The 24,672-nt window shown below is 49.5% G+C and overlaps 1 protein-coding gene across 7 annotated transcripts in view; it reads left to right on the forward strand.

The window, feature by feature from the left end:
• CDKN3 (cyclin dependent kinase inhibitor 3) overlaps positions 1–24,672 on the forward strand; it is a 37,255-nt gene that overhangs the window by 11,661 nt on the left and 922 nt on the right. For all 7 annotated transcript variants that reach the window (XM_085851249.1, XM_085851247.1, XM_085851254.1 and 4 more), the window contains 2 exons: positions 4,464–4,495; positions 8,416–8,489. In XM_085851249.1, coding sequence (XP_085707375.1) covers positions 4,464–4,495; positions 8,416–8,489 — 106 coding nt within the window. The remainder of the gene's footprint in view (positions 1–4,463; positions 4,496–8,415; positions 8,490–24,672) is intronic.

Below are 24,672 nucleotides of genomic sequence, written 5' to 3' on the forward strand. Positions count from 1 at the left end.
TCTGGGGTTTTGCATGAAAGTCTGTGGCGCCTTGTCCATAAGTAACGAACTGATTAAGTGCATGATTGTGTACATAACAAACAGACATCGGCTGAAGGTTTTTGCTCGTGTCCTGTCCCATTTCCCCATTCATTGCATATGTGCGTTTGAAATAAATACCCTCATTGTTTGAATGTTCACCTGCTCGTTGTGTCACTTTCTGCCATTGGCTGCAATAATTGCGTTGGGGATATTGGCTGGCTGATTATAAGCCGATAAAATGTACATCTGGTCCGACGGGACTTGGCGATTATAAAACCGCTCGGCAATCGCATACGGAACGAGCTGCTTAAGCGGCTCGCTTTCGTGCAGGTCCCGTCGAGGTATAAACTCCCGGCATTTCTGTCCGCGCAAATAGTTAGGTACATCGACAATTCGGCGATCGACCCTGTAGCGCGTGGACAGAAGAGTTGGCTGGTTTATGGTGTGTTAAAAACACTCGTAGCTGGGTTTCTGTGTTGATCCGGAAGCTGCGACTAGATTGCCACGTTCGGTGGGCGCGCGCGGCCTCAACTGGGCTAAGGCAGTCGTCCGTACGCCGGACGGGCGGAAATCTACAACAATATAAATCACCAAATAATTAATCAATCTGATGTGGAAAGCCATGGATCTCTGGAATACTACACCAAGGCCAAAAAAAAAAAATGTTGCATTGGCGTAACGGGTCACTGAAAAATAGGGTAGGTCGGTCGGGATCTTTTTTTTTTTTTTTTTTTTCCTAATAAATCCCTCCCAAAATCTCCCCCGGCTCGAGTACCACCCTTTTTGTCGGCAGGTTCTGTCCGAAACACTTCCGGGTTTTTGCGATCGCGATCGCAATCAACAAGATACTTGAAAACGATAGCAAAACAACAAAAATAGCAATAAAATAGGGTCGGCAAAATTTTTCGATAGCAAAAAAACAAAAAAAAAACGTCGGGTCGGTGGAATTTTTAGGGTCGGGCGGGTTACGCCAATGCAACATTTTTTTTTTTTGGCCTAATCCTGCAGCACTCAGAAGGAAAGAACAAAATACCAGGAGTGAAGATTTAACGTGGCATTTTTCAAGGAAGCAGTTTGTGTAAAAGAAAACGTTTTTTTTCGATAAAATCCCTGCAAGTTTTGAAAAAAATAATAAACCAGGTATAAAAGTCTTTGACTATTAGAATGTGAGTATGTCTTTTAAGGATGTACTGTTAAGAATGTTAGTACGTCTATAAAAAAAACGTGTATTTAGAATGTGAGTGGATCTATGAAGTCGGTATGATTAAAAATACATATTGTTACGGCTGTGGAAATTCGCAAACCACCATCCAGGTCCCGTAGGTGAGGTATCTCTTAAGTACATGTGTAGTTAGCCCCAAACCCGTTGTTTAGAGGGAATTTATGTGATTCATTCGGGCTGTGACTCTTTGAGTCAGTCGTTTTTCTTTTTCTATCTTTTATTTCAAAGAAAAACCAACAAGGACGCTCGGTGGGCTTTTCCCACCTGTTTTTCGCGCCATTCTTCTCCGCGCTTGGTGTGAGGGAGAAGCGCGGTGGGGCAGCTGGCGCCCGATTGGTGGATGCGCGGTGTGACGCGGCCAGGGAGGAGAAACACCCCTCTTCGAGACCTTTGGCGAAGTGCCTCGAAGGGGGGTGGAGCAAAGAACGGGGCGGAGCAACAGGGCGGAGCTCCGGGATATAAAAAGTCGGACACGGGCGGAGCGTTTTGGGGTTGCTCTTGCTCTCTTCCTGTCTTCCGGCTCGCTCGTCCTCTTCTCTTCCTGGTGGCCGCTGGCCTGGTCTGCTGTGGTGCGGTTCCAAGACCCCGCTGGCAGGAAGGAGCGTCCGCCATTCCGCCATGTGTGCTCTCCGTGTGTCGTGTAAATAAAGTGCATTATGTTGAATTGTTCCCCGTTTCACTGCGTCCTTTCCTTTGTTTGAATCTCCAACTTGCTCCACGTAAAGGGTTTGTAGTGGGCTTAATACGCCCGATAATTAATCGGAACCGTTGAGGCCGACGATAACACCGCTCGGTTATCCCGATAGCACGGAACGGACCGCTTAAGTGGTTCGTGTCCAGAGTCAGCCTGCGGCGAGGTACGATCGCCCAGTCTACCATCCGCGTGGGTGATTGGGTAGGTCGAGTTTGGCGAACAACCCTATCCTACGCGGGTGGCCGATTTGCACGATTGTGGTGAGGTCGAAAGGCCCAGCCGTGACTGGCTCCGGGCGATAGTTCCCAGAGGGTCACGACAGAATTGTCCGTCCGGTGGGCGAGGCGGCCGCCATTCGAGTTGAGCGGCCGATCGCACGCCGGCGGGCGCGAATTCGCAACAACATCATATGTCAGTAAAATACATGTATCCATAACATACCCATGATTAGAACGTGAATGTACACAAAAAAACCCGAAAAGGTGTGTTTGTCCGCTGTACGAACATAAACGTACATCGTCAACTCATCTTCTACACACCAGCACACAAACACCACAAAATACACAACGTAAACACCACACAAAACACCATCCAAAACAAGTCCTGGCGAGGGTCTGCTATCTGATTACTCTTTCTGGTTGTCGTGGTGATGGAGGCCAGTATACGAGGTCCGTCTAAACTCTAAAAAGTTACGGGACTGACATCACAGAAATTTTATTCCAAAACACATATTGAAATCACAGCTTGTCCCCTTCAAAATAGTTTCCCTCCAGTCTCACACACTCGTCCATCTTCTTCTTACACGCTTCGATGCACTGCTTGGAAGGCTTCTTCTGGAACCTTCTGGAGCTCCGTCACGACCCTTTTGATGGCCTCCACATCAGGAAATGCGGTCCCCTTGATCACCCCCTTGAGCTTGGGGAATAGGAAAAAATCACAAGCGACCAAGTCTGGCGAATACGGGGGTTGCTCCAGTGTTGACACGTTTCTCTCCGCCAGAAACTGTCAGATGCTCAGGGCACTGTGAGCAGGGGCGTTGTCATGGTGGAGCACCCAGGCGTTGTTCTCCCACAGATCCCTCCTCTTGTCCCGGACTGATCTCATGAGTCGCCGGAGGATCTCCTTGTACACGTATTGATTCACTGTTTGACCCTGTGGTAGAAACTCGAAGTGGACGATTCCCTTGATGTGAAAAAACGTGATGAGCATCACCTTGACCTTCAACGTCGACATACTTGCTTTCTTTGATCTTGGTGATGCCAGACTTTTCCACTGACAATTCTGCGTTTGGTCTTGGGATCGTATTCGAATGTCCACGATTCATCGCCAGTAATGACTGTAATTCATCGCCAGTAATCGCCAGACCCGATCAGGTCTGGATCATCCTCGAGGTGCTCGATAATGTCTTGACAGACAGTGACTCTTTGCTGTTTCTGGTCCTCGGCCAACAGCTTGGGGACCATCTTTACGCACACCTTGCGCATTTCGAGATTTTCAGTGATGATGCTCCAGACAGTGTCCTTGTTGATGGAAAGTTCCTCAGCAATCATCCTCACCGTGAGTCGACGATCTGCGCGCACCATCTGTTTCACACGCTCGATGTTGTCTGCCGTTCTGCTTGTTGAAGGTCTTCCAGACCGTGGATCGTCTTCAACCTCCTTACGTCCCTCTTTGAACCTCTTGTGCTATTCAAATGCACGTCTATGTGACATCGTTTCTTCCCCGTAGACTTGCTGCAGCATTGCGAAGGATTCGGAAGGTGTTTTGCCAAACTTGGCAAGAAACTTCAGTTTGACTCTCTGCTCACGACTCATAGTGCGATGACTCAGACTCGACAACGTGTAAAGCACGACCTGTAAAAAAATCACACAATGAGCGCAGTCAACCATCACCAATCATACATATTGCTGGAATGTTGCGAAAGACTGTGACACAACCTGTTCATTCAAGTTGTGTAAGTGGAGCACACAGCAGGCTCAGTCCCGTTACTTTTTTGACGGACCTCGTATTGAGAGCGTCGGAATGTTCATGACAAGTCGTGAATGTTTCCGTGCTTACGAAACTATCCTGGACACGTTAGCATTCCATCGCAAGGTGCAGCAATTTCTCCTGAGTTGGAATGAGGATAACCTGACAAGGCAACAAGGCATTGTCCATTTCACACACCACGCTGCTCATTATCCATTATTACCTTACATTTGCTTATTACTGATGTTATTATACTGCCCTGGTATTTTAACAAAAGGACATTGAGAGGATGGATCAGATTTTGTGGACAACTCTGTTCTATCATTAATTCCAATATTATTTTGGCTTTTGGTCAAAATATGTGAGAGTTTAACAAATAAGTGTAGGAATATGATACAACATGTGAAATTTTGTCCTTCTCTAAATGTACGTACGTGCTACTTCTCCACGAATCGTTGTTGTTGATGCAATGTTTTGCAATATTGTAGTCACTTATTATTATTTTTTTTAATACAAAACAAAATAATCCTTTTCTCCTTCCCTGCCAACCTTTTTCAGCTGTTTTGAGGGCCTTGGTCGTTCCTGTCTGGGTAAGTACTCTGGTTCAATGAGGGGGGGGGGGGTCACGCAATCGCATGCTATCTGCATTCGCTTCATGAAAATCTAAAATGAGGAACGATTCGATAAGATGGGATTTTGTAAAAACGTATCCTCTGTTTATGGCTTCAGTTGTTTTTTTTATTTTTTTGTTTATGTGGTCGAATGGACCAGTACATAACAGAACGAAAAGGCCTTCAGAAAGAAGTGGGGTTGGGGGAGGGGGGGGAGACACCAACACCAACACCAGTGAAAAAGGAGAAAATGGAGGGAAACTTGGAGGGATAACAGACATTGGAAGAATGAGAGCAGAACTTGTTTTGTAGACTCTTATTAGGTCGTAAATGACAGGGTGGTCGTCATTGAGTTGCTGCCTTGCTTGATGTTCAGCATTTAAAAGGATAAGGACAGGGATAACCCCCATAGATTGATGTCCATGAGGAGGAGGAAACTCTTCCTTAGGAAATGCCCCGATGAGTGTGATGGGAAAGGTGTTTTTTTTTTTGTTTTTTTTTTTGTATACCTTGTCGAGGCTCGTGTGAGAGCGAACACACAATGCACAACAAGGGGGGTGGGAGTGGGAAGGACAAAACAGTGGGGAACAGAGATGTTAGGAGATCTGTGGAAGGGAGAGGGATGGGGTGGGAAACATGGGGAATAGAATATGGGCATTACAGGGACTTTCAGGAAGGAAAGCAGGGAATTTGAAGGAGGTGGGCTTGGGTGGATTATCTGGGGTAGAAAAGATCGAGGATTTGGATGGGGGATGATAAGAGGTGGTGGTGAACAGCTGTTTTGAATTGTTTTGTTGCGATTGTTTTGGCATTGCTGGGATCCAGAGTGCACAGGGAAGTGACTGGAGGTTCCCATGAAAGCCCCCAAGCCCAGTGGCTGTGTTTGTCTCATCTTACTGTCTTGTGGCGAGTCTCTTGTATTCCTCTGTATATTCATGTGTGTGGCAGCTTCTCTCTTATGAGCCTTAGGTCCTGCAAAAAGTAAAAAGGGGGTGAGGAAACGAGGGGTGAACAAAATGGATACGACCACAAACTCTCAATCACAGAAGTGCAAGGAAAAAGTGTAAACCCAGAAAGAGGTAGGCTTGAGGAGGGTTAATAGGGGTAGAAAATTTCATGGTTGTGGATGGGGGATGATCTGAAATGGTAGTGAACTTGTCTTGAAACTCTGGTGTGAAGAATGTGATTTAACAGATTGGGGAAGTTGGTTCCACAGGCGGGAGGGAGGAGGAGGAGGGAGGGAGGAATGAATGAATGAATGAGTGGAGTGAGCAGTGAGTGGATTTTGGGAGTTTCACTGGAAGGGGTTACAGACAGACTGCGTGTGCCTTGCAGAAACATGCAGGAGGGGGTGGGGCAGAGCACAGAAAAGGCAGAAGGTGCAGGATTAGAAAGGAGGTGGGAGAAGACAGAAAGTCGATTGATTCATCGTCATCGTCATCATCATCATCATCGTTTTATGACCATTTCCATGCTTGCCTGTGTAAGCCGTGGTTCACCGAATGGCTGCTTTCCAGGCTGCACGATCCCTTGCTCGCCCTCTTGTTAGGCCTTTAACTTTAAGATCGTCTCTCAGAAACACATCCCATGTTTTCCTTGGACGGCCCCCAGCTCTCCTTCCAATCACATTCATATTTATACACCTCTTCGCACAACTACCCGACCACATCCTTTCCACAGGACCAAACCATCTCAACCTATCCCGACGCATAACCTCACTCATGCTTTCTATCCCTAACCTATCTCTTAATTCCACATTCGATTTCCTATCCTTCAGGGTCACATCACACATCCTCCTCACCATTCTCATTTCATTTCGTTCACACCTCCGTTCGTCCTCCTTTTTGATCACCCATGTTTCACTGCCATACAACATCACGCTTCGAACGCAAGCTGCATAAAGTTTTCCCTTTAATTGCAGGCAGTTCCCTTTTGATATCAATCGGGGTAACAACTCCCTAAACTTCCTCCAGCCACTCCTAATTCTTGCATTCACTGCTGCTTCCACACCACCACCTGCACCAATCATATCACCAAGGTAACACAATTTATCTCCACATTCCAGTCTGCGATATAAAAGTGATGGGCCCAGACATTCCTTGATCACAGGGGATTCAAATGCTTTTGAAGGCCTTGGTTCCCACACCACCAGCCCATTGGGAAGAGCAGTGCCATACTCCATCAAGTTCTGGATGAAGGCTTTTGTCGATAAAAATTCAGATGATTCCTGGAAAGACTGCATGATGGAGGATGCCCAGTTGGTGACTGGCTTTGGAGGAAAACCTAGGTGTGAGGTTTGCCGAAGAAAGATCATGGCTGAAGATGAGGCCCAAAAAGTTGAGCGACAACTTCAAGATGATTGTTCAGGAAGTAGATCATGGAGTTCAGCAGAAATTCTTTTCAGAGAGACAGAATGAGTGGTCTGCAGAGACGGAAGCTGCTGCCTGCCTATCTGAGTGATGTGAGACATATGATGGATTTATCAGCAAAGAGATGAGGATTTTCCAGAATCAGAAAGATCGTCGATGGAGGTAAGGAATTGGACTCGGCCCAAGACGCTGCCTTGGGGCACTCAAGCCTTGTCGGGGAGAGGAAATGAGGATCCCGTTGATAGCCATGTGTTGGGTACAAGAATGGAGTAAGTTGGAAATCCACGTGTGGAGTAGGAATTGGATGGCATAGGCATACAGTGCAGTGTAGTTTGGAAGAGCAAGGTGAGATGCCAGACAGTGTTGAATGCTTGAGATATGTCCAGAGTGACAACCCTGATGCCATGTGTGAGATTGAGGGACTCCATCCATTATTGGGAGAGCAGAAGCAGCATATCAATGGTAGAGTGACTGGATATGAATACAAACTGATGGTCTGAGGTCAGGCCATTGGAGAAAAGGAAGGATGTGATTTCAACTGGGATGTGTATATATATATATATATATATATATATATATATATATATATATATATATATATATATATATATATATATATATATCGAACATGTGGAGTGTGATGAGCACTCCCCCGATATCCATTGGACATAGTCCTACACCAAAGCATCACCTCCAGCCCAGAGGCTTCTTCCCGGCAAGTTTGTTGAACAGACAAAGATTATATGGTCAATATCAGTTGCACATCAAGCGGAGCCGCCTATCTGGATTTCGGGCTCATCAGGATGGCATACCGATAAATATCTCACCAATGATGACCACATTCGTAAATGTAAGAGGGGATCTATTTTTTTTTTTCACTCTTTTATGGAATGCGGTGATGTTAGGATTTCAGAGCAGAGAGAAGGTGACCGAGGGCAAATGATAGGGTGAAAAGGGCAGAGAGAGGCTGTGCAAGAGCAGCAGAGTCTGTCTTTAAAACGTGTGTACTGATGCTGTCCGGGCCGGTTTCAGAGTCTAGGGTTGCCAGAAACTTCTCCACCTCCTCAGTTGAAAAAGACACCGAGTCCAGGAGCAGTTGCGTGCGACTCGGTAGGATGGGCACAGGGAGCGAGGGGTTGTACACACAATATTTGGAATCAAACACGGAATTAAGGTGTTCGGCCTTCTCGTGAGTGGAGTCATTTCAAGTAAGGGAAGTGATTGAGGGGGAGCATACATGCACCAGAAACAGACTTGACAAGGTAGCACCAGGTTTTTGTGGAAGGAGACGGGTTTGAAAGTTGAAGCCTTGAAGTTAATCGGATGTTGTTGTTTTTTTGGCTCTCCTGAGAGTGGACACGCACTTGCTGCAGGCTTTTTTTGGAATTATCTGAAATTGTCTTTCGAGAAACCAATGCATTTAAACAAACAACCATTATTCCAATTTACTGGGTGAACTGTTTAGTTCTTATTTTCATTTTTCATCCTCTGACCCCCAACCCACCGCTTGCCTGCTGTTGTCTCTGTCAGACACATTGACGGCTGACCAGGCCATCGAGGCGCTGTGTTCAGTCCGTGGCTCCCGGGCAATCCAGACAATTAAGGTAATTGGTCTTCCCTTCACCTCTAAACACATGCATTCCAAAACGTGCAACCACAATTCTTGAGTTGGTATTAAGTTAAATGACCACGATTTTTCAATCACATGCAATAATTCACGATCAATCTTGATGAATTATAATTATTATCATTATAGCTATTTAAAGTGTTTTTACAGTAACTGTTTCTCAAACTGCACTTTTATAAACCTATAGATCACTTTGTATCATATTGTTTATTTGGAATAGCAATGCTATTCAACTTTGACAAGAAAGGTGTTTACCGAGGCCAAGTTCCAGTCGGTTAGGCAGGCAAAGGAAGATCTACACCACTTGATGAAATGTGTTTTGGGACGCTGCATGAGAAACATTGACGACTTGTATTGACTCAGCTTCGTGCTGTGCAATTTAATCACTTTAAATTTATATTCCACAGATAAACGAGTTTATTTTGTTGAAAAACTAGTTTTGTTTGTGCATACCCACCCAAGGAGGGAGGATTCGTTGTGTATGGGTGGAATGTACATTGCAAGGCATTAGAAATCGATTCTGAATATTAAAAAAATAATAATGGACAATCATTCATTCCTCTTCCCCCCCTCCCCCCCACCTGTGGAATCATCTTCCTCTGTATATTTAATCACATTCTTTCCTCCAGAACTTTAAGATGGTTGTTCATAATCGTTTCAGGTCATCTCCAATCCAAAACCATGATCTTTTCTCTCCCCATTAACCCTCCGCAAGCTCACCTCTTTCCGGGTTTCAGGTTTTCCTTCCATTTCGGTGATTGAGGGTTTGTGGCTGTATCCGTCTTGTTCACCCCCTGTGTCCTCCCCTTGCCCTCATTCTTCCCCTCCCCCCCCAATCCCTTTTTCTTCAAGTCTTTCTATTTTGTCCCTCAACCCTCATATTGGTGTGTTCCTGGACTCTCTCTTTCTACTGTTATTTTCAGTCTGTTACATTCTGATTTGTGCTCTGTGTCTCGCTCCTCCACAAACCTCGACACTATACCTGTACCATATATACTGTTACGGCCACGGGTACCGAGACACCAGTTTGTCACTCAGGGTGATTAATCCCCGGTTGTCCACGGTAGAGCCGGACCTGGGGCCACCGCTCACAATTAACGTTGTGGTACGGTGGGTTGTTTTAAAACCACGAACGCCACCCAGTCAACCACGAGTTCCAGGGTCCACCGTCTAATTATTCCGTCTAACTGGAGGTCAAGTGGTTACCTGAGTGGGGAGCACGCCCTCGGAAAAGCACCAATATTATCTCGATTAGATCTTAATTTGGGCGGCCGAGCGTTTCAACCGCTGGTGCGTGCCGACGATTTTTGGTCAAATCTGTGTTAATTACCTCCCAGTCTATCTAGGTTTGGACAATGCGAGACCAATGGAAGGAAAGGACAAACGCGCACAGGTTGGAAGTCAGTAAATAATTTAATAATAATAAAATAAATAAATAAAAAGAACGTTTTATTTCCTCAGGTAAATAAATGAAAAAAATCCAAAGCAAAATCAATCAAAATGAATAATTAATCAGGCAAAATCAATCAAAATGACAGGAAAGAGACAGAGAGGAGATGCTTATCGGGGGCTGAGTTACAACTAAACACAGACAAATGTACCCAGCAGATCATTCGGGGGGGGGGGGGTACGATTCGTCTCGCTCACCAGACAGAAATCGTCCGTCAAGTGAAAACGTCCTGAAACGTGTGTGTGTGTGTGTGTGTGTGTGTGTGTGTGTGTGTGTGTGTGTGTGTGTGTGTGTGTGTGTGTGTGTGTGTGTGTGTGTGTGTGTGTGTGTGCGCGCGCATGTCTTGTCCGTTGCCAGCACCCCGCCTTGCCGTGCACCTACTCGCCAACGGCCTTGAACGCCAGTTGACGTCTGGGGGGTGGGGGGGAGAGGGCACCGAGATCGTCTGTCAGGGGTTTAGATCCTGGTGCTGCGACACGGGCAGCTCCTCGCACTTCACGAAACTGGTGACATCCAGTGACCCACACGGTCCGTTGGTGACTGACCCGTTCCTCACTCGTTGTGACCGACCCGTGCCTCACTCGTTTGTGACCGACCCGTGCCTCACTCGTTGGTGAACGACCCATGCCTCACTCGTTGGTGACCGACCCGTGCCTCACTCGTTGGTGACCGACCCGTTCCTCACTCGTTGGTGACCGACCCGTGCCTCACTCGTTGGCGACCGACCCATGCCTCACTCGTTGGCGACCGACCCGTGCCTCACTCGTTGGCGACCGACCCGTGCCTCACTCGTTGGCGACCGACCCGTTCCTCACTCGTTGGCGACCGACCCGTGCCTCACTCGTTGGCGACCGACCCGTCCCTCACTCGTTGGCGACCGACCCGTGCCTCACTCGTTGGTGACCGATCCGTGCCTCACTCGTCGGCACTGCTCACGCCCACACGCTCGCTTGCTCAAGCACTGGAAAGGACGAACTGACTGACAAATTGTCTCATTGTTGGCGCTGGTCAGACACCCACATGCTCACTCACTCGCTCGCTTCTGCCGAATGGACCTCCTCCTCTTTTTATATATGTGGCCCGTCTCGGCGGGCACAGAGTTCCCCAAACTCACCCCGCCCCTCTTGCGCACCGTTACCATGACAACCCGTGCTCTCGAAAAAGGGCGGGTCTCGGCGTCCATGAAAGAAATATGTGCATAATTGTGTCTGTCATAACGAAAAACCCTTCCCATAAGAGAGGGAATCTATTCTTTACCCTTCTCAACGCATCACATTTAAAATATCACGAAACATGGGGATGGGGCTAATCTGAACATGTATTTAAGGAAATAACTGTCTTAGGACCTGGATGTGTGGATGCATTCATCAGACTGGATTTTGAAATCAGCAACAACATATATATATATATATATATATATATATATATATATATATATATATATATATATATATATATATATATATATATATATATATATATATATATATATATATATATATATATATAGTGTTGTGGTTGACCAAATTCGCAAACCACCATTCAGGTCCCTCAGGTGAGATATCTCGGTAAGTATATGTGTAGTTAGGCCCAAACCCGTTGTCTAGAGGGAATAAATGTCATTCAAGAGGGCTGTGACTCTTCAGGATAGCCGTTTTTCTTTTACTATCTTTATTTTGGACCAACCGCCATTATTACCACCACCAACCACGTCTCAACAGTCATCACAACATCAACCACCCACCACAACGCCGCTTCACCACAACAGCCACGACCTTTACCGTCACACCTCGCAACCGTCGCATCGCCACCGTTCTTGCGCCGCTTGTGGGTACCGGTATTGGACTCGTGCAGGGCGCGCACCGAACAGCGTGTACAAAACATCACGGACTTTCCGCAGAAAAACGGATCAAAAACGACTCACGCCCACTTTTGTTCCGTCCAATCGGTGAGCGAGGGGCGATTTGGCCCCGCCTCCAGGGCGTTGGAGGGCGGTCGCTATATGCAAATTCATGGATCAAAAAGCATTCACGCCCACTTTTTATCGGGCCAATGGGGAGCGAGGTGAAAGGTCGAAGGCAGGGGGTCAAAGGCGAAGCGACGGGGCTTATATAAGCGGCTGCGTTAGTCAGAAAAGTGTCAGAGTGTGCGTTGGAAAGAGTGAGTTCGGAGTTCAAGAGAGTCGTCGGTGGAGCTGGAAGGAAGTTGCGCGTTGGAACGAGCTGTGCGTTGGAACGAGTTGTCGGCGGAGCTGTGGAGAGGTGGCGGCGGCGAAGACGGACGAGGGGGTGCTCGCGTCGGTGCCGGGAGCTGAAGGCGGGAGGCCGACGGCGCGACCTGGTCGAGGTGGAGACGCTCGTCGCGGGACCCGAGACAGAATAAAAATCCTCCTTTCCCCGAGCATCAGCAACCCCCTCCTGTTTCCCCCCGCGCTGAGATAGTGCGACAAAAGGGGGCCCTTTTCCCACCCCCTACCAGACACTGTCCGCGAGGCCCGCGGAGTTGGGGCACCATCGCCACTTCGCGCCTCATCATCAGACGGGTAGGCCCGACCCGGTCTCGGCCCCAGGCCCGCCTCATCCTTGAGGGTGTTCTTTTTCTTGGTTTTGGGTATGTGTTGTCGGCGCCGTCTGTGAAGTAGAATTGTATAAGTGTTGCCGTGTGCTCGGTAGTCGGATAGCTCTGCATTGTGTCTCCGCTTTTACATTTGCTTTTTGTGTAAAATTGCATTGTGTTTCTTTTCCTTTTACATGTGCTTTTGGTGGAATTGTATATGTGTGCTTTCCGTTCATCGCGAATAAATGTGCTTTATGTTGAACCGTTTTCCCGCTTCGCTTCGTCATTTCTTTCATTGAATCCCCATCTTGCTTCACGTAAAGGGTTGGTCCTGGGCAAAGACGCCCGATAATTAATCGAACCGTCGAGGCCGACGAATAACACCGCTCGGTTATCCCGATAGTACGGAACGGGTCGCTTAAGTGGCCCGTGTCCGAAGTCGACCTGCGGCGAGGTGCGATCGCCCGGTCTACCCTCCGTGTGGGTACTTAGGTAGGTCGAATTTGGCGAGCAACCCTATCCCACGCGGGGGCTGATTGGCTCGATCGCGGTGAGACCGAAAGGTCCACCCGTGACTGTTGTGGTTGACCAAATTCGCAAACCACCATTCAGGTCCCTCAGGTGAGATATCTCGGTAAGTATATGTGTAGTTAGGCCCAAACCCGTTGTCTAGAGGGAATAAATGTCATTCAAGAGGGCTGTGACTCTTCAGGATAGCCGTTTTTCTTTTACTATCTTTATTTTGGACCAACCGCCATTATTACCACCACCAACCACGTCTCAACAGTCATCACAACATCAACCACCCACCACAACGCCGCTTCACCACAACAGCCACGACCTTTACCGTCACACCTCGCAACCGTCGCATCGCCACCGTTCTTGCGCCGCTTGTGGGTACCGGTATTGGACTCGTGCAGGGCGCGCACCGAACAGCGTGTACAAAACATCACGGACTTTCCGCAGAAAAACGGATCAAAAACGACTCACGCCCACTTTTGTTCCGTCCAATCGGTGAGCGAGGGGCGATTTGGCCCCGCCTCCAGGGCGTTGGAGGGCGGTCGCTATATGCAAATTCATGGATCAAAAAGCATTCACGCCCACTTTTTCTCGAGCCAATGGGGAGCGAGGTGAAAGGTCGAAGGCAGGGGGTCAAAGGCGAAGCCACGGGGCTTATATAAGCGGCTGCGTTCGTCAGAAAAGTGTCAGAGTGTGCGTTGGAAAGAGTGAGTTCGGAGTTCAAGAGAGTCGTCGGTGGAGCTGGAAGGAAGTTGCGCGTTGGAACGAGCTGTGCGTTGGAACGAGTTGTCGGCGGAGCTGTGGAGAGGTGGCGGCGGCGAAGACGGACGAGGGGGTGCTCGCGTCGGTGCCGGGAGCTGAAGGCGGGAGGCCGACGGCGCGACCTGGTCGAGGTGGAGACGCTCGTCGCGGGACCCGAGACAGAATAAAAATCCTCCTTTCCCCGAGCATCAGCAACCCCTCCTGTTTCCCCCCGCGCTGAGATAGTGCGACAAAAGGGGGCCCCTTTTCCCACCCCCTACCAGACACTGTCCGCGAGGCCCGCGGAGTTGGGGCACCATCGCCACTTCGCGCCTCATCATCAGACGGGTAGGCCCGACCCGGTCTCGGCCCCAGGCCCGCCTCATCCTTGAGGGTGTTCTTTTTCTTGGTTTTGGGTATGTGTTGTCGGCGCCGTCTGTGAAGTAGAATTGTATAAGTGTTGCCGTGTGCTCGGTAGTCGGATAGCTCTGCATTGTGTCTCCGCTTTTACATTTGCTTTTTGTGTAAAATTGCATTGTGTTTCTTTTCCTTTTACATGTGCTTTTGGTGGAATTGTATATGTGTGCTTTCCGTTCATCGCGAATAAATGTGCTTTATGTTGAACCGTTTTCCCGCTTCGCTTCGTCATTTCTTTCATTGAATCCCCATCTTGCTTCACGTAAAGGGTTGGTCCTGGGCTAAGACGCCCGATAATTAATCGAACCGTCGAGGCCGACGAATAACACCGCTCGGTTATCCCGATAGTACGAACGGGTCGCTTAAGTGGCCCGTGTCCGAAATCGACCTGCGGCGAGGTGCGATCGCCCGGTCTACCCTCCGTGTGGGTACTTAGGTAGGTCGAATTTGGCGAGCAACCCTATCCCACGCGGGGGCCGATTGGCTCGATCGCGGTGAGACCGAAAGGTCCACCCGTGACTGGTTCCCGGCGTTAGTCCGAGAGGGTCACGACTGGATTGTCCGTCCGGTGGGCGACGTGCCGCGATTCGAGTTACGTGGCCGTTCGCACGCCGGCGGGCGCTAATCCGCGACACTGGTGTCAGAAGTGGGATACAAACCCATCGCCCTCCTCACGGCACTGGTAACGGAGGACGGGAAAACGGGCTCTCCTGTCTCCAATTAAATTCACGGGAATCGGTCCAGGGGTGAGAGGAGCGACCCCCGATTCCCTCCAAATTACGAGCGATTCAAATTAACCCTTTAAGAGAAGCAAGATGGCGTCTCAAGGCGAACGGGTGCCGGGTGGATTAGGTATGTGTAATAGTAATGTAGAATCCATGGCTCAGGATGAAATCCCCATGCAGGAAATGTTGGTTGTACAGGAAAACGAACTCGCCCAACTGAGCCCAGAGCCCGAGATGGGTGCGGCGGCGGCCGCGGTGTATGGCACCTCCCCTCCCCCTCTCCACCAAAACCCTTCCCCAACCCCTGCCGAAACGGCTCACCCAAGCGCACCCGACATGGCCCAGCTATTCACCATGCTGGCAAAAATGAATGCGGAAATGACAGCAAGGATGGATGCGAATACAGCGAACATGATCAAGCAAATGAACGAAAAGATGGATACATACACAAATGAAATTATAAACAAAATGAAAGGCATGAACAAGCACATGAAGGAAGAAACGAAAAAGCTCCGGGGTGAGACGCAGAACATGGGCCGATGCCTGCAGGCGGGCATGAAGGCAGTGAGCAGGGAGCTTAAAATGGCGACTCCACGTGTAGGAACGAACGAGCTGGGAGAGGGTGCAACGGCTGTCGGGCCCGCGGTGGAGGCGGGTGAAAAAATAATTCGGGGGACGTGTTGGGCGAGGGTCGTGACGATGACCGAAAGGGAAAAATTAAATGGGGAGACCAAAACGTGTGAGACGAGACACGAGGTGACGACAAAGGAAATAATAATAGTTGAGACAAGGGAGGTAAAGAGTGAAGAGGTGACTGAGTTGGCAGAGACACGGGAGATAGGAACGATAGAGGGAAGACTGCACGATGAAGACGGGGTAAGTGACTCACACACACACACGGAGGTAGTGGAGGATAATGGGGGTGAGCTCGCGGACCGTGCAGGGACCCGGTGCGAGCAGCGGGATAGCCTCCTCCAGGAACGAGGGGAGGGAGTATGCCCCCTTGAGGCGAGTCACGACCAGGTGAGTTCGGTCGTGCTTTGCGAGTTCGAGGGGAGGAGTGCTGTGGACAGGTGCACGGAGAGCTTGGGGGGTATAGAGGCCCCGGAGACCCTTGTGGGGACACAAATCCCCAGTGTGGTTGTCCCTGTGTGTGTGGTGCAAGGTGTGAGTGCGTCCCCGTGTGTGGAAGCGACCCCGTGTGTGAGTGGTGTGGTGGCGAGTGTGCCGGAGTGTGTGCTTCCCAGCACGCCGTGTGTGGATGAGGCACCGCGGGTGAGTGCCCCCGCGTGTGTGAGTGAGGCACGGTGTGTGGATGAGGAACCGTGTGTGGAAGAGCCGTGTGTGTGGATGAAACGGCCAGTGTGGATGAGGCACCGCGGGTGAGTGCCCCCGCGTGTGTGAGTGAGGCACGGTGTATGATTGAGGCACCGCGGGTGAGTTCCCCCGCGTGCGTGAGTGAACGGCCGTGTGCAAGGTCGCTGTGTGCAAGGGAGACCGTGTGTGTGAGAGAGCGGTATGTGAGGGAGATGTCGGTTGGCATGCGGGAGCACGCAGCCGCGTCTCCCGGTGTGAGTTTAATGGTGTGGAGTGTGAGCGTCGTAACACGCAGGTGTGCGTGTGTGGAATGGTGACGACGGCGACATGTGAAGAAAGAAAGCCGAGTAGCGGCTGTAGTTGTTTCGGGGACCGTGCCGGGTTCACCCAGCAGTGAGCACGAGGTTCGTGCTGTGCAACGCACGAGGCCCCCACGTGCTCGCTTGCGAGAGTGAAGTCCCGGTCCGGAAACGCACGCGGTGGATTTGCCGATCCCGCGGACGGACAAAGTTTAGGCAGGATTATGGATTTGGACCGGACGGGTTCTCCACGCGATCGTGTGTGTGAAGCTCCAACGGGCAAAGCACATGTGTTCGCGTGGGGAACCCCTCGAGACGTGGGGCTTGTGGTTTTTTTTTTTGTTTTTTTTTCTTTTCATGCGCACGGTGACGTCATGGCTGCACGTGGGGTTGGAATCCGGCAGGAGGGGTATCCCTGCCGGATGGTACCGTCCAAGGAGGGACGAGGAACACGTGCAGCTGCATGACGTCACGGGCAGGTGTAAAGTGCGCGAGCTCTGAGTTGCCGCGCAGGTGCTGCGCATGAAAAAAAAAAAAAACAAGCCTCACTTTCGGGTGCACAGGATTCTTGGGCAAGGGGTGGAAGACCCCCTTACTCTGGGCACAGGATGGAAACTAGTTAGGGGGAAGGGTTAGCTTAGTTAGACCGACTCCATGGGGCAGGGGTAAGTCCTCATGGAGTCCGTGGAATGGATTAGTTAGAGGGATTTAGATGAGCTTTAGGTTGGGAAATAAAAGTTATTTTAGGATTTAGAAGACAGTGACAGACTTGTGGATGTGTAGTGGGGACGTAGCTTAGCTACGTAGTGTTAAATGGAACGTGCTATAGTTTAAGGGACGACGTGGGAGCACGAGTTAGTTAGGGGATGTAGTTAGAAGGATGGCAGAGTTCAGCGGTGAGTGTGTTGAAGAGTTGTTGGTGAGTTATAAGGTGGAGACATGTTGAGTGAGTGAGGCCAGCGGGTCTGTGTGTGTGGAGTGAATGGGGAATGCATGGTGCGATGAGTGATTGGGGGGAGGAGTGACTCCCGCCCAAGGGACCCCGGGGTCAGTGTAGACTGATTTAGGGGGTTAGTCAAATTGAAAAATGGAGGTTGTTTTGTTGTTGGTGGGAAAGTAGGCTCGAAACCCGTTTGGAGGGGTGCAGGAGCCCTGTTGACGGGCTTGGGAGCGTGGCTGCGAAAGGTGAGTATCGCTGAGTGGGTACCCCGGGCACCAGGCAAGTCGGCCGTGGTAGGCCAAGGGCCCATGGGGGGGCCGGGATAGCGTAGTGGGCACGGGTGCGCCTGCTTGGTGCGGGGGCCCGGGGCGCCATGAGCCGCGTGGGCAGTGTTGTGGGCGAGGGTGACCCTCGGAAAGGGGCCTGGGAAGCCAGCCTGCCACGTGTGCGTTTCAGGGGAGGTGCCATGGGGGGCACTCCCCGGTGTTAGGGAGCTGGTAGGCTCGGAGGCAGTGTAGTGCCCGGGGGTGCCATAGCGGGAGATTCGGCAGAGGGTCGTGCCTGCCAAAGGGAGCCACGTGTCCCAGCCATGAGACCGTGTGAGGGCACGGAGAGAAAATTGGGGGGCGAGGCCCGAAATTGTGAGGACACCAACACAGGCGACGGGAATCTGGGTTTATAGAACCAATAGTTTAAGCGAGAGGCGCTTGTTGAAAGCCCCGGGGTAGTTTAACAGTTAAATGGTTAGGGTAGATTAGGAGATGTACCCCTCCGCACCATCCATCCCCTCGCTGTCGTTGTGGGCCGCTGGACCCACTTGGTGTTAAGATCGCCGAACTCTGGGGAGGCCATTCTGAGGCTTCGTTGGGCCTCGACACAGGACGTTAGCTCTCCCTTACTCCCCTCCGGGAAGGGAACGTAGGGGTTGGGAGTAGGCTAGGTGACAGGATAGGTTAGCCGAACAAGTACAGTAAAGGGGGTTAGGGGACGATTTATAGTGGGGAAGAAAAAGAAAAAAAGAATAATAATAAAAAAATAAGTTGGGGCTAAATTGGGGTTTGACAAATTAAGGGAGTGGGTATGTACAGTGACAGGCAAAGGCGATAGGTGGGAGGGAGACAGGTAGGGTAGGTCCGAACCCGCCTTCCAAGTGGCCAGCACCACCGCACTCCCTCCACCAACCTCCACTGAACGGCAAAGGCTGGCCAACTTCATCGGCTGGCCGTGTTTTGCTTCAAGGTGGAGGCCGGCCAACTTCATCGGCAGCTGTTGTGTGCTGCAAGGCCTGTGCCGGCTGGATCGTCTGCAGCTGCTGTGCTGCAAGGCCTGTGCCGGCCCACTTCATCTGCCGGCTGGCTGTTTTTCTTCAAGGCCTGTGCCGGCCAGTTCATCTGCCGGCTGTGTTTGCCTGCAACGGCCTTCTTCTGCAGGCTGTGGTTGCCTGCTCACCTTTGCCATGCCATGCCCACTGCCCCTGTTCACCAGCCCCCGTTCAATTTTTGCTTTGCCCCCCCCCCCTGTTCAGTGCCATGTGCGCCAGGATCAGAAAGCAACAGTTTGCAAGCTGCAAGAACTGCCCCGTTGGCAGCTACAACACGGGCCTGCAGTGGCGGCCCGTGCACCGTGTTTGTGTTCATCCATTCATTCGTTGTGTTAATTGCGTGTGCCACTTGAGCTGGCACGGAGACTACGTTTGTGCAGCCCATGCACCGTTGTGGTTCACTGCGTTCAGTTCAAAAGGGAAGGCCTTGGACTGCGTGTGAGCAGCCAGCCACGTTCCCTGTCGCCTGCATTGTTTTGAGCCAGAGACTGCATGCGAGCAGCCTGGCTCCCTGCTAACTGCTTTTCTTTTGCAGAGTTCATTGATCCTGGGCCATGGTTTAGTGTAAAATTTGTAAGTTAAGGTAAGATGTACTGTACATATGAGTGCGCCCCCGGCATGTTTGTCTTAGCGCCGGCAATTTTATTTAAGTCGTCCGTGTGAGTGAGTTTGTTTAGGTAGTTACGCAGCCCTCAGGTTATTTATTTTGGGGACACGAATACCATGAATGTCGCACTCAGGGATCCGTAGGTAAAATGTACTAGGGGAAAACTACACATGATGGCACACAAAAATTTGACGACTCGGGACGAGTCTGTAAAAAGGGGAGGGGGTAGTGTTGTGGTTGACCAAATTCGCAAACCACCATTCATGTCCCTCAGGTGAGATATCTCTGTAAGTATATGTGTAGTTAGGCCCAAACCCGTTGTCTAGAGGGAATAAATGTCATTCAAGAGGGCTGTGACTCTTCAGGATAGCCGTTTTTCTTTTACTATCTTTATTTTGGACCAACCGCCATTATTACCACCACCAACCACGTCTCAACAGTCATCACAACATCAACCACCCACCACAACAGCCACGACCTTTACCGTCACACCTCGCAACCGTCGCATCGCCACCGTTCTTGCGCCGCTTGTGGGTACCGGTATTGGACTCGTGCAGGGCGCGCACCGAACAGCGTGTACAAAACATCACGGACTTTCCGCAGAAAAACGGATCAAAAACGACTCACGCCCACTTTTGTTCCGTCCAATCGGTGAGCGAGGGGCGATTTGGCCCCGCCTCCAGGGCATTGGAGGGCGGTCGCTATATGCAAATTCATGGATCAAAAAGCATTCACGCCCACTTTTTCTCGGGCCAATGGGGAGCGAGGTGAAAGGTCGAAGGCAGGGGGTCAAAGGCGAAGCCACGGGGCTTATATAAGCGGCTGCGTTCGTCAGAAAAGTGTCAGAGTGTGCGTTGGAAAGAGTGAGTTCGGAGTTCAAGAGAGTCGTCGGTGGAGCTGGAAGGAAGTTGCGCATTGGAACGAGCTGTGCGTTGGAACGAGTTGTCGGCGGAGCTGTGGAGAGGTGGCGGCGGCGAAGACGGACGAGGGGGTGCTCGCGTCGGTGTCGGGAGCTGAAGGCGGGAGGCCGACGGCGCGACCTGGTCGAGGTGGAGACGCTTGTCGCGGGACCCGAGACAGAATAAAAATCCTCCTTTCCCCGAGCATCAGCAACCCCCTCCTGTTTCCCCCCGCGCTGAGATAGTGCGACAAAAGGGGGCCCCTTTTCCCACCCCCTACCAGACACTGTCCGCGAGGCCCGCGGAGTTGGGGCACCATCGCCACTTCGCGCCTCATCATCAGACGGGTAGGCCCGACCCGGTCTCGGCCCCAGGCCCGCCTCATCCTTGAGGGTGTTCTTTTTCTTGGTTTTGGGTATGTGTTGTCGGCGCCGTCTGTGAAGTAGAATTGTATAAGTGTTGCCGTGTGCTCGGTAGTCGGATAGCTCTGCATTGTGTCTCCGCTTTTACATTTGCTTTTTGTGTAAAATTGCATTGTGTTTCTTTTCCTTTTACATGTGCTTTTGGTGGAATTGTATATGTGTGCTTTCCGTTCATCGTGAATAAATGTGCTTTATGTTGAACCGTTTTCCCGCTTCGCTTCGTCATTTCTTTCATTGAATCCCCATCTTGCTTCACGTAAAGGGTTGGTCCTGGGCTAAGACGCCCGATAATTAATCGAACCGTCGAGGCCGACGAATAACACCGCTCGGTTATCCCGATAGTACGGAACGGGTCGCTTAAGTGGCCCGTGTCCGAAGTCGACCTGCGGCGAGGTGCGATCGCCCGGTCTACCCTCCGTGTGGGTACTTAGGTTGGTCGAATTTGGCGAGCAACCCTATCCCACGCGGGGGCCGATTGGCTCGATCGCGGTGAGACCGAAAGGTCCACCCGTGACTGGTTCCCGGCGTTAGTCCGAGAGGGTCACGACTGGATTGTCCGTCCGGTGGGCGACGTGCCGCGATTCGAGTTACGTGGCCGTTCGCACGCCGGCGGGCGCGAATCCGCGACAATATATATATAATCACTGACTGATATTAAAGATCAGTACCTTCCGGGTGATGTGGAAAGCTGAAATTTTGCGTGCCGATGGGAATCACAGCCGCTACACCGGGGAAAATCACAGAATCATCGAACAACATCCGTAAATGAAAATAAATAAATGAAATAAAGAAAAGAAAAAATGCAGGTGAGTGACTCGAGACAATGGGGAGGCACGGTAATTTTTTGTGCTGACGGCCATCGAAGCCGATACACCAGGAAAAAGAAATATTTAAAAAATAATAGTAATAATAACAGAAATCACGGAACCGTCGGAAAGCATCCATAAATGAAAATATAAATAAATAAATGAAAAATCAAATGCAGGTGAGCTACCTGAGACAACGGGTAAGCACGGTTCGTATGCTTATGCAAATGTGTAAGCATTCCCCGCTATATATATATATATATATATATATATATATATATATATATATATATATATATATATGTATATACACACACACACACACACACACACACACACACACACACACACACACACACACACACAAAATAAATTGCTGATCGTAGTACAGCTCAGGTGCAAAAATATTGGACAAGCAATAAAATTAAGTGAAAACATGGTCGAATATTGCCACAAAATTAAGCGAAATTGTTATGAAAACAGGTCAGTGAACAATAGAAAAATATCAATAAACAAGATGGAAACAGGACAGCAAATGCTTAAGTTCTACAGCAGTGACAGCTCAGCATAAGTGGTGGAAAAAATTTGAAGTCTCGGTATGGGGAAAGGAGGGCCTGTTGCCCTGGTGGTAAATTATCAGGTTTTCATCAGCAAGAGAGAGCTTCCCCCGCTGGGAGAGGACGTGGCCCTGGGTGTCAGTCAACCCAGCACTGGCAATCCTGTCCAGATTGACAGTTGATTTCTTTACACCTTCAGCCAAAGGGTCAGATCCTCGGTCCTTGCACTGCCATAGACGATTCAAGGAAATATGGAGTGGTGGAGGAGAGGAGAGAGGTGGGATTAGGGGTGTATGACAAGAAATAAAAGGCAGAGAGAAGGGAGAAAAACATCTGCAGCAGGATTTATATCTACAATACTGTTAAATGGAGGTCACTCATTGCTGAAGGGATAAAAAGTCGAGCCTTACAGAGGAGTGGAACGACAATGGACGAGGAGGTTTTCACCAACACATAAAAGCAGAAGGGACCAAGCAGTCATTGGATATAATTTAATAACCTATAAGAGGTGGTTAGCCGAAGTAAAATAGATCGTGAATGGAAATCGGAGACCCACAAGAAATTGTGATCAGCTGCAATTTTGCAGTGTTGGAGGGAGGAACGTGATTGGACAGACACAGGGAGGAGTCATCAAGAGCTACACGATGTTTGCACACATGGAGGAAGCCGGCAGGTTAAGCATGTAGACAGCCTTGGATGTCACAGACCAGGAGCTTGGCAACCTAGGACTGGGTGCCAAAAATGTGTCAAAGGCATGGGATATCAATCAATCAATCGATCAATTTTTTTTAATCAAACACTTTTCATTTCGAAGCAAAATCTGAGTGTTTAAACATATGTCTATTGATTCTGTGTCTGCACCTCCATTTATTGTTGTGTGAGGATAAGCAGCAGTTCTGGGATGGAAACCAAACCGGTGACCAGATTGGAGAAAATGAATGACTTGATGTCTGAAACGACTGTGGACGCCATTGATTTGCTTATTATTGAAAGCAGGTTTTTTTTTTTTTGCTCTGTCGTCAAGAGGATCTGTGTTTTCACTCTTCTTGTGGATGGAGGTGATGCTTGCCAGCTTCAAAGCCACAATGTTTGGCAGCCAGAAGTGAAGGACCTGCTTGCTGAAAAGGACAGACAAAACAGATTCCAGTTCACCGCAGCTTGTTTTGAGACCACAGGCACTGATGCTATCCTGGCCTGCAGCTGAGATGATGTCAAGGTCATTCAGAAGCCTCTTGACCTCAGATATAAACTCACAGGAGCCAAGTTGCAATGGGTAAGGGAGGATATTGTGGGGATGAGGGAGAGATGATCTGGGGATTCTTACATTGGAAGGAAATACCTAGTTCAGATATTTTGCCTCGTCAGGTCTGCTGCGGAGCCCTCGACCGAGTGCGAGATGGATGGAAAGCACTCGATGAAGACCAACTTCACCAGCTACCACCATGTCTTGTGGAAGATGGAGAAATGTAATTAGTTCATCAATGCAATATCAGATTACAGACCGTTCTAATCAGCCGGTGGGAATTTCTCGGTTCGACCCCCACTTTGGGCAGCTCTCCGATTACAGAAACAACTCTTCCACTCAAATGCCAGCCTGAAAGTGAAATACAACTGCTGGGACGCCACCGCAAGGTTCACTATCACCCAGAGCCATTTTCCTCTCATACATACTGGTGCTTATCACTGTAGGCAGGAAGGCCATGGGTTGTCAAAATCAGACAGCTGATTACATCCTTGAGCAAAACATCCCCGGTCCGAAAACAAATTGTAGAACCTGTCAAAAACTGAGATTGTGGAAAACTTATTTCCCAAAATTGGATTGGTTGTTTTCACTTGTGGGAATGAGTGTAACCAAGATAGTTACGGTTACAAAACGAACTGCTTGAACTTGTCTGTTCATAAGGTAGCATACTTGCAACAAGACAGCAAATTGTTCCTAGATGGTTATTCATTAATTTTAGCATTTCTTCGACAGTTTTATTGCACATAGAGCACTGCCATCTTCTTGTATTCCTGTTACCAAAATATATTTTATTTTAAAAAGGGTCAGTTAACTTTTCTTTGGTCCTTCACGTAATGCTGTCAAATTATGAATTGCAATACTGTACTGCATTGGCTAATGTTTTATTTATTTATTTTTAAAGTTGTCTATATTATTATCATTATTATTATTATTATTATTATTATTATTATTCTTTTCCACGCAGCACAAAGGCTGCAGGGTAGCATTATTGTCTGAGGGTGCAGTTGTGCCGCTGATGCAACGCCCTCTGTAAGTTACGGTAGGAATTTGTAATTTGTTTGTGGTGCCGGCAATAGCTCGCTTACTCTTCGCGAAGGACACTATGGGATCTTTAACGCCCACCAACTCGTGCCGGAAGATGGGATGCCCAGTTTGACGTCCATCCGAGGAATGGTACACACATTGATGAACCACCCTGCCTGTGGAACACCGGGGTGACAGTTTATAGATGGGTCGGGATTCAAACCCAGGCTGGACAGCTTAGAGTCGAGTGTGTGTACCACCAGCCCATCCTGCCAGCCCTTAGTTATCAATATGATTAAATATTGCAATTGTATTTCC

The sequence above is a fragment of the Eptatretus burgeri genome, chromosome 13 (assembly GCF_056783735.1).
Source record: "Eptatretus burgeri isolate ZD-2024b chromosome 13, Ebu_testis_v1, whole genome shotgun sequence".
In the NCBI taxonomy this organism is placed as follows: Eukaryota; Metazoa; Chordata; class Myxini; order Myxiniformes; family Myxinidae; genus Eptatretus; species Eptatretus burgeri.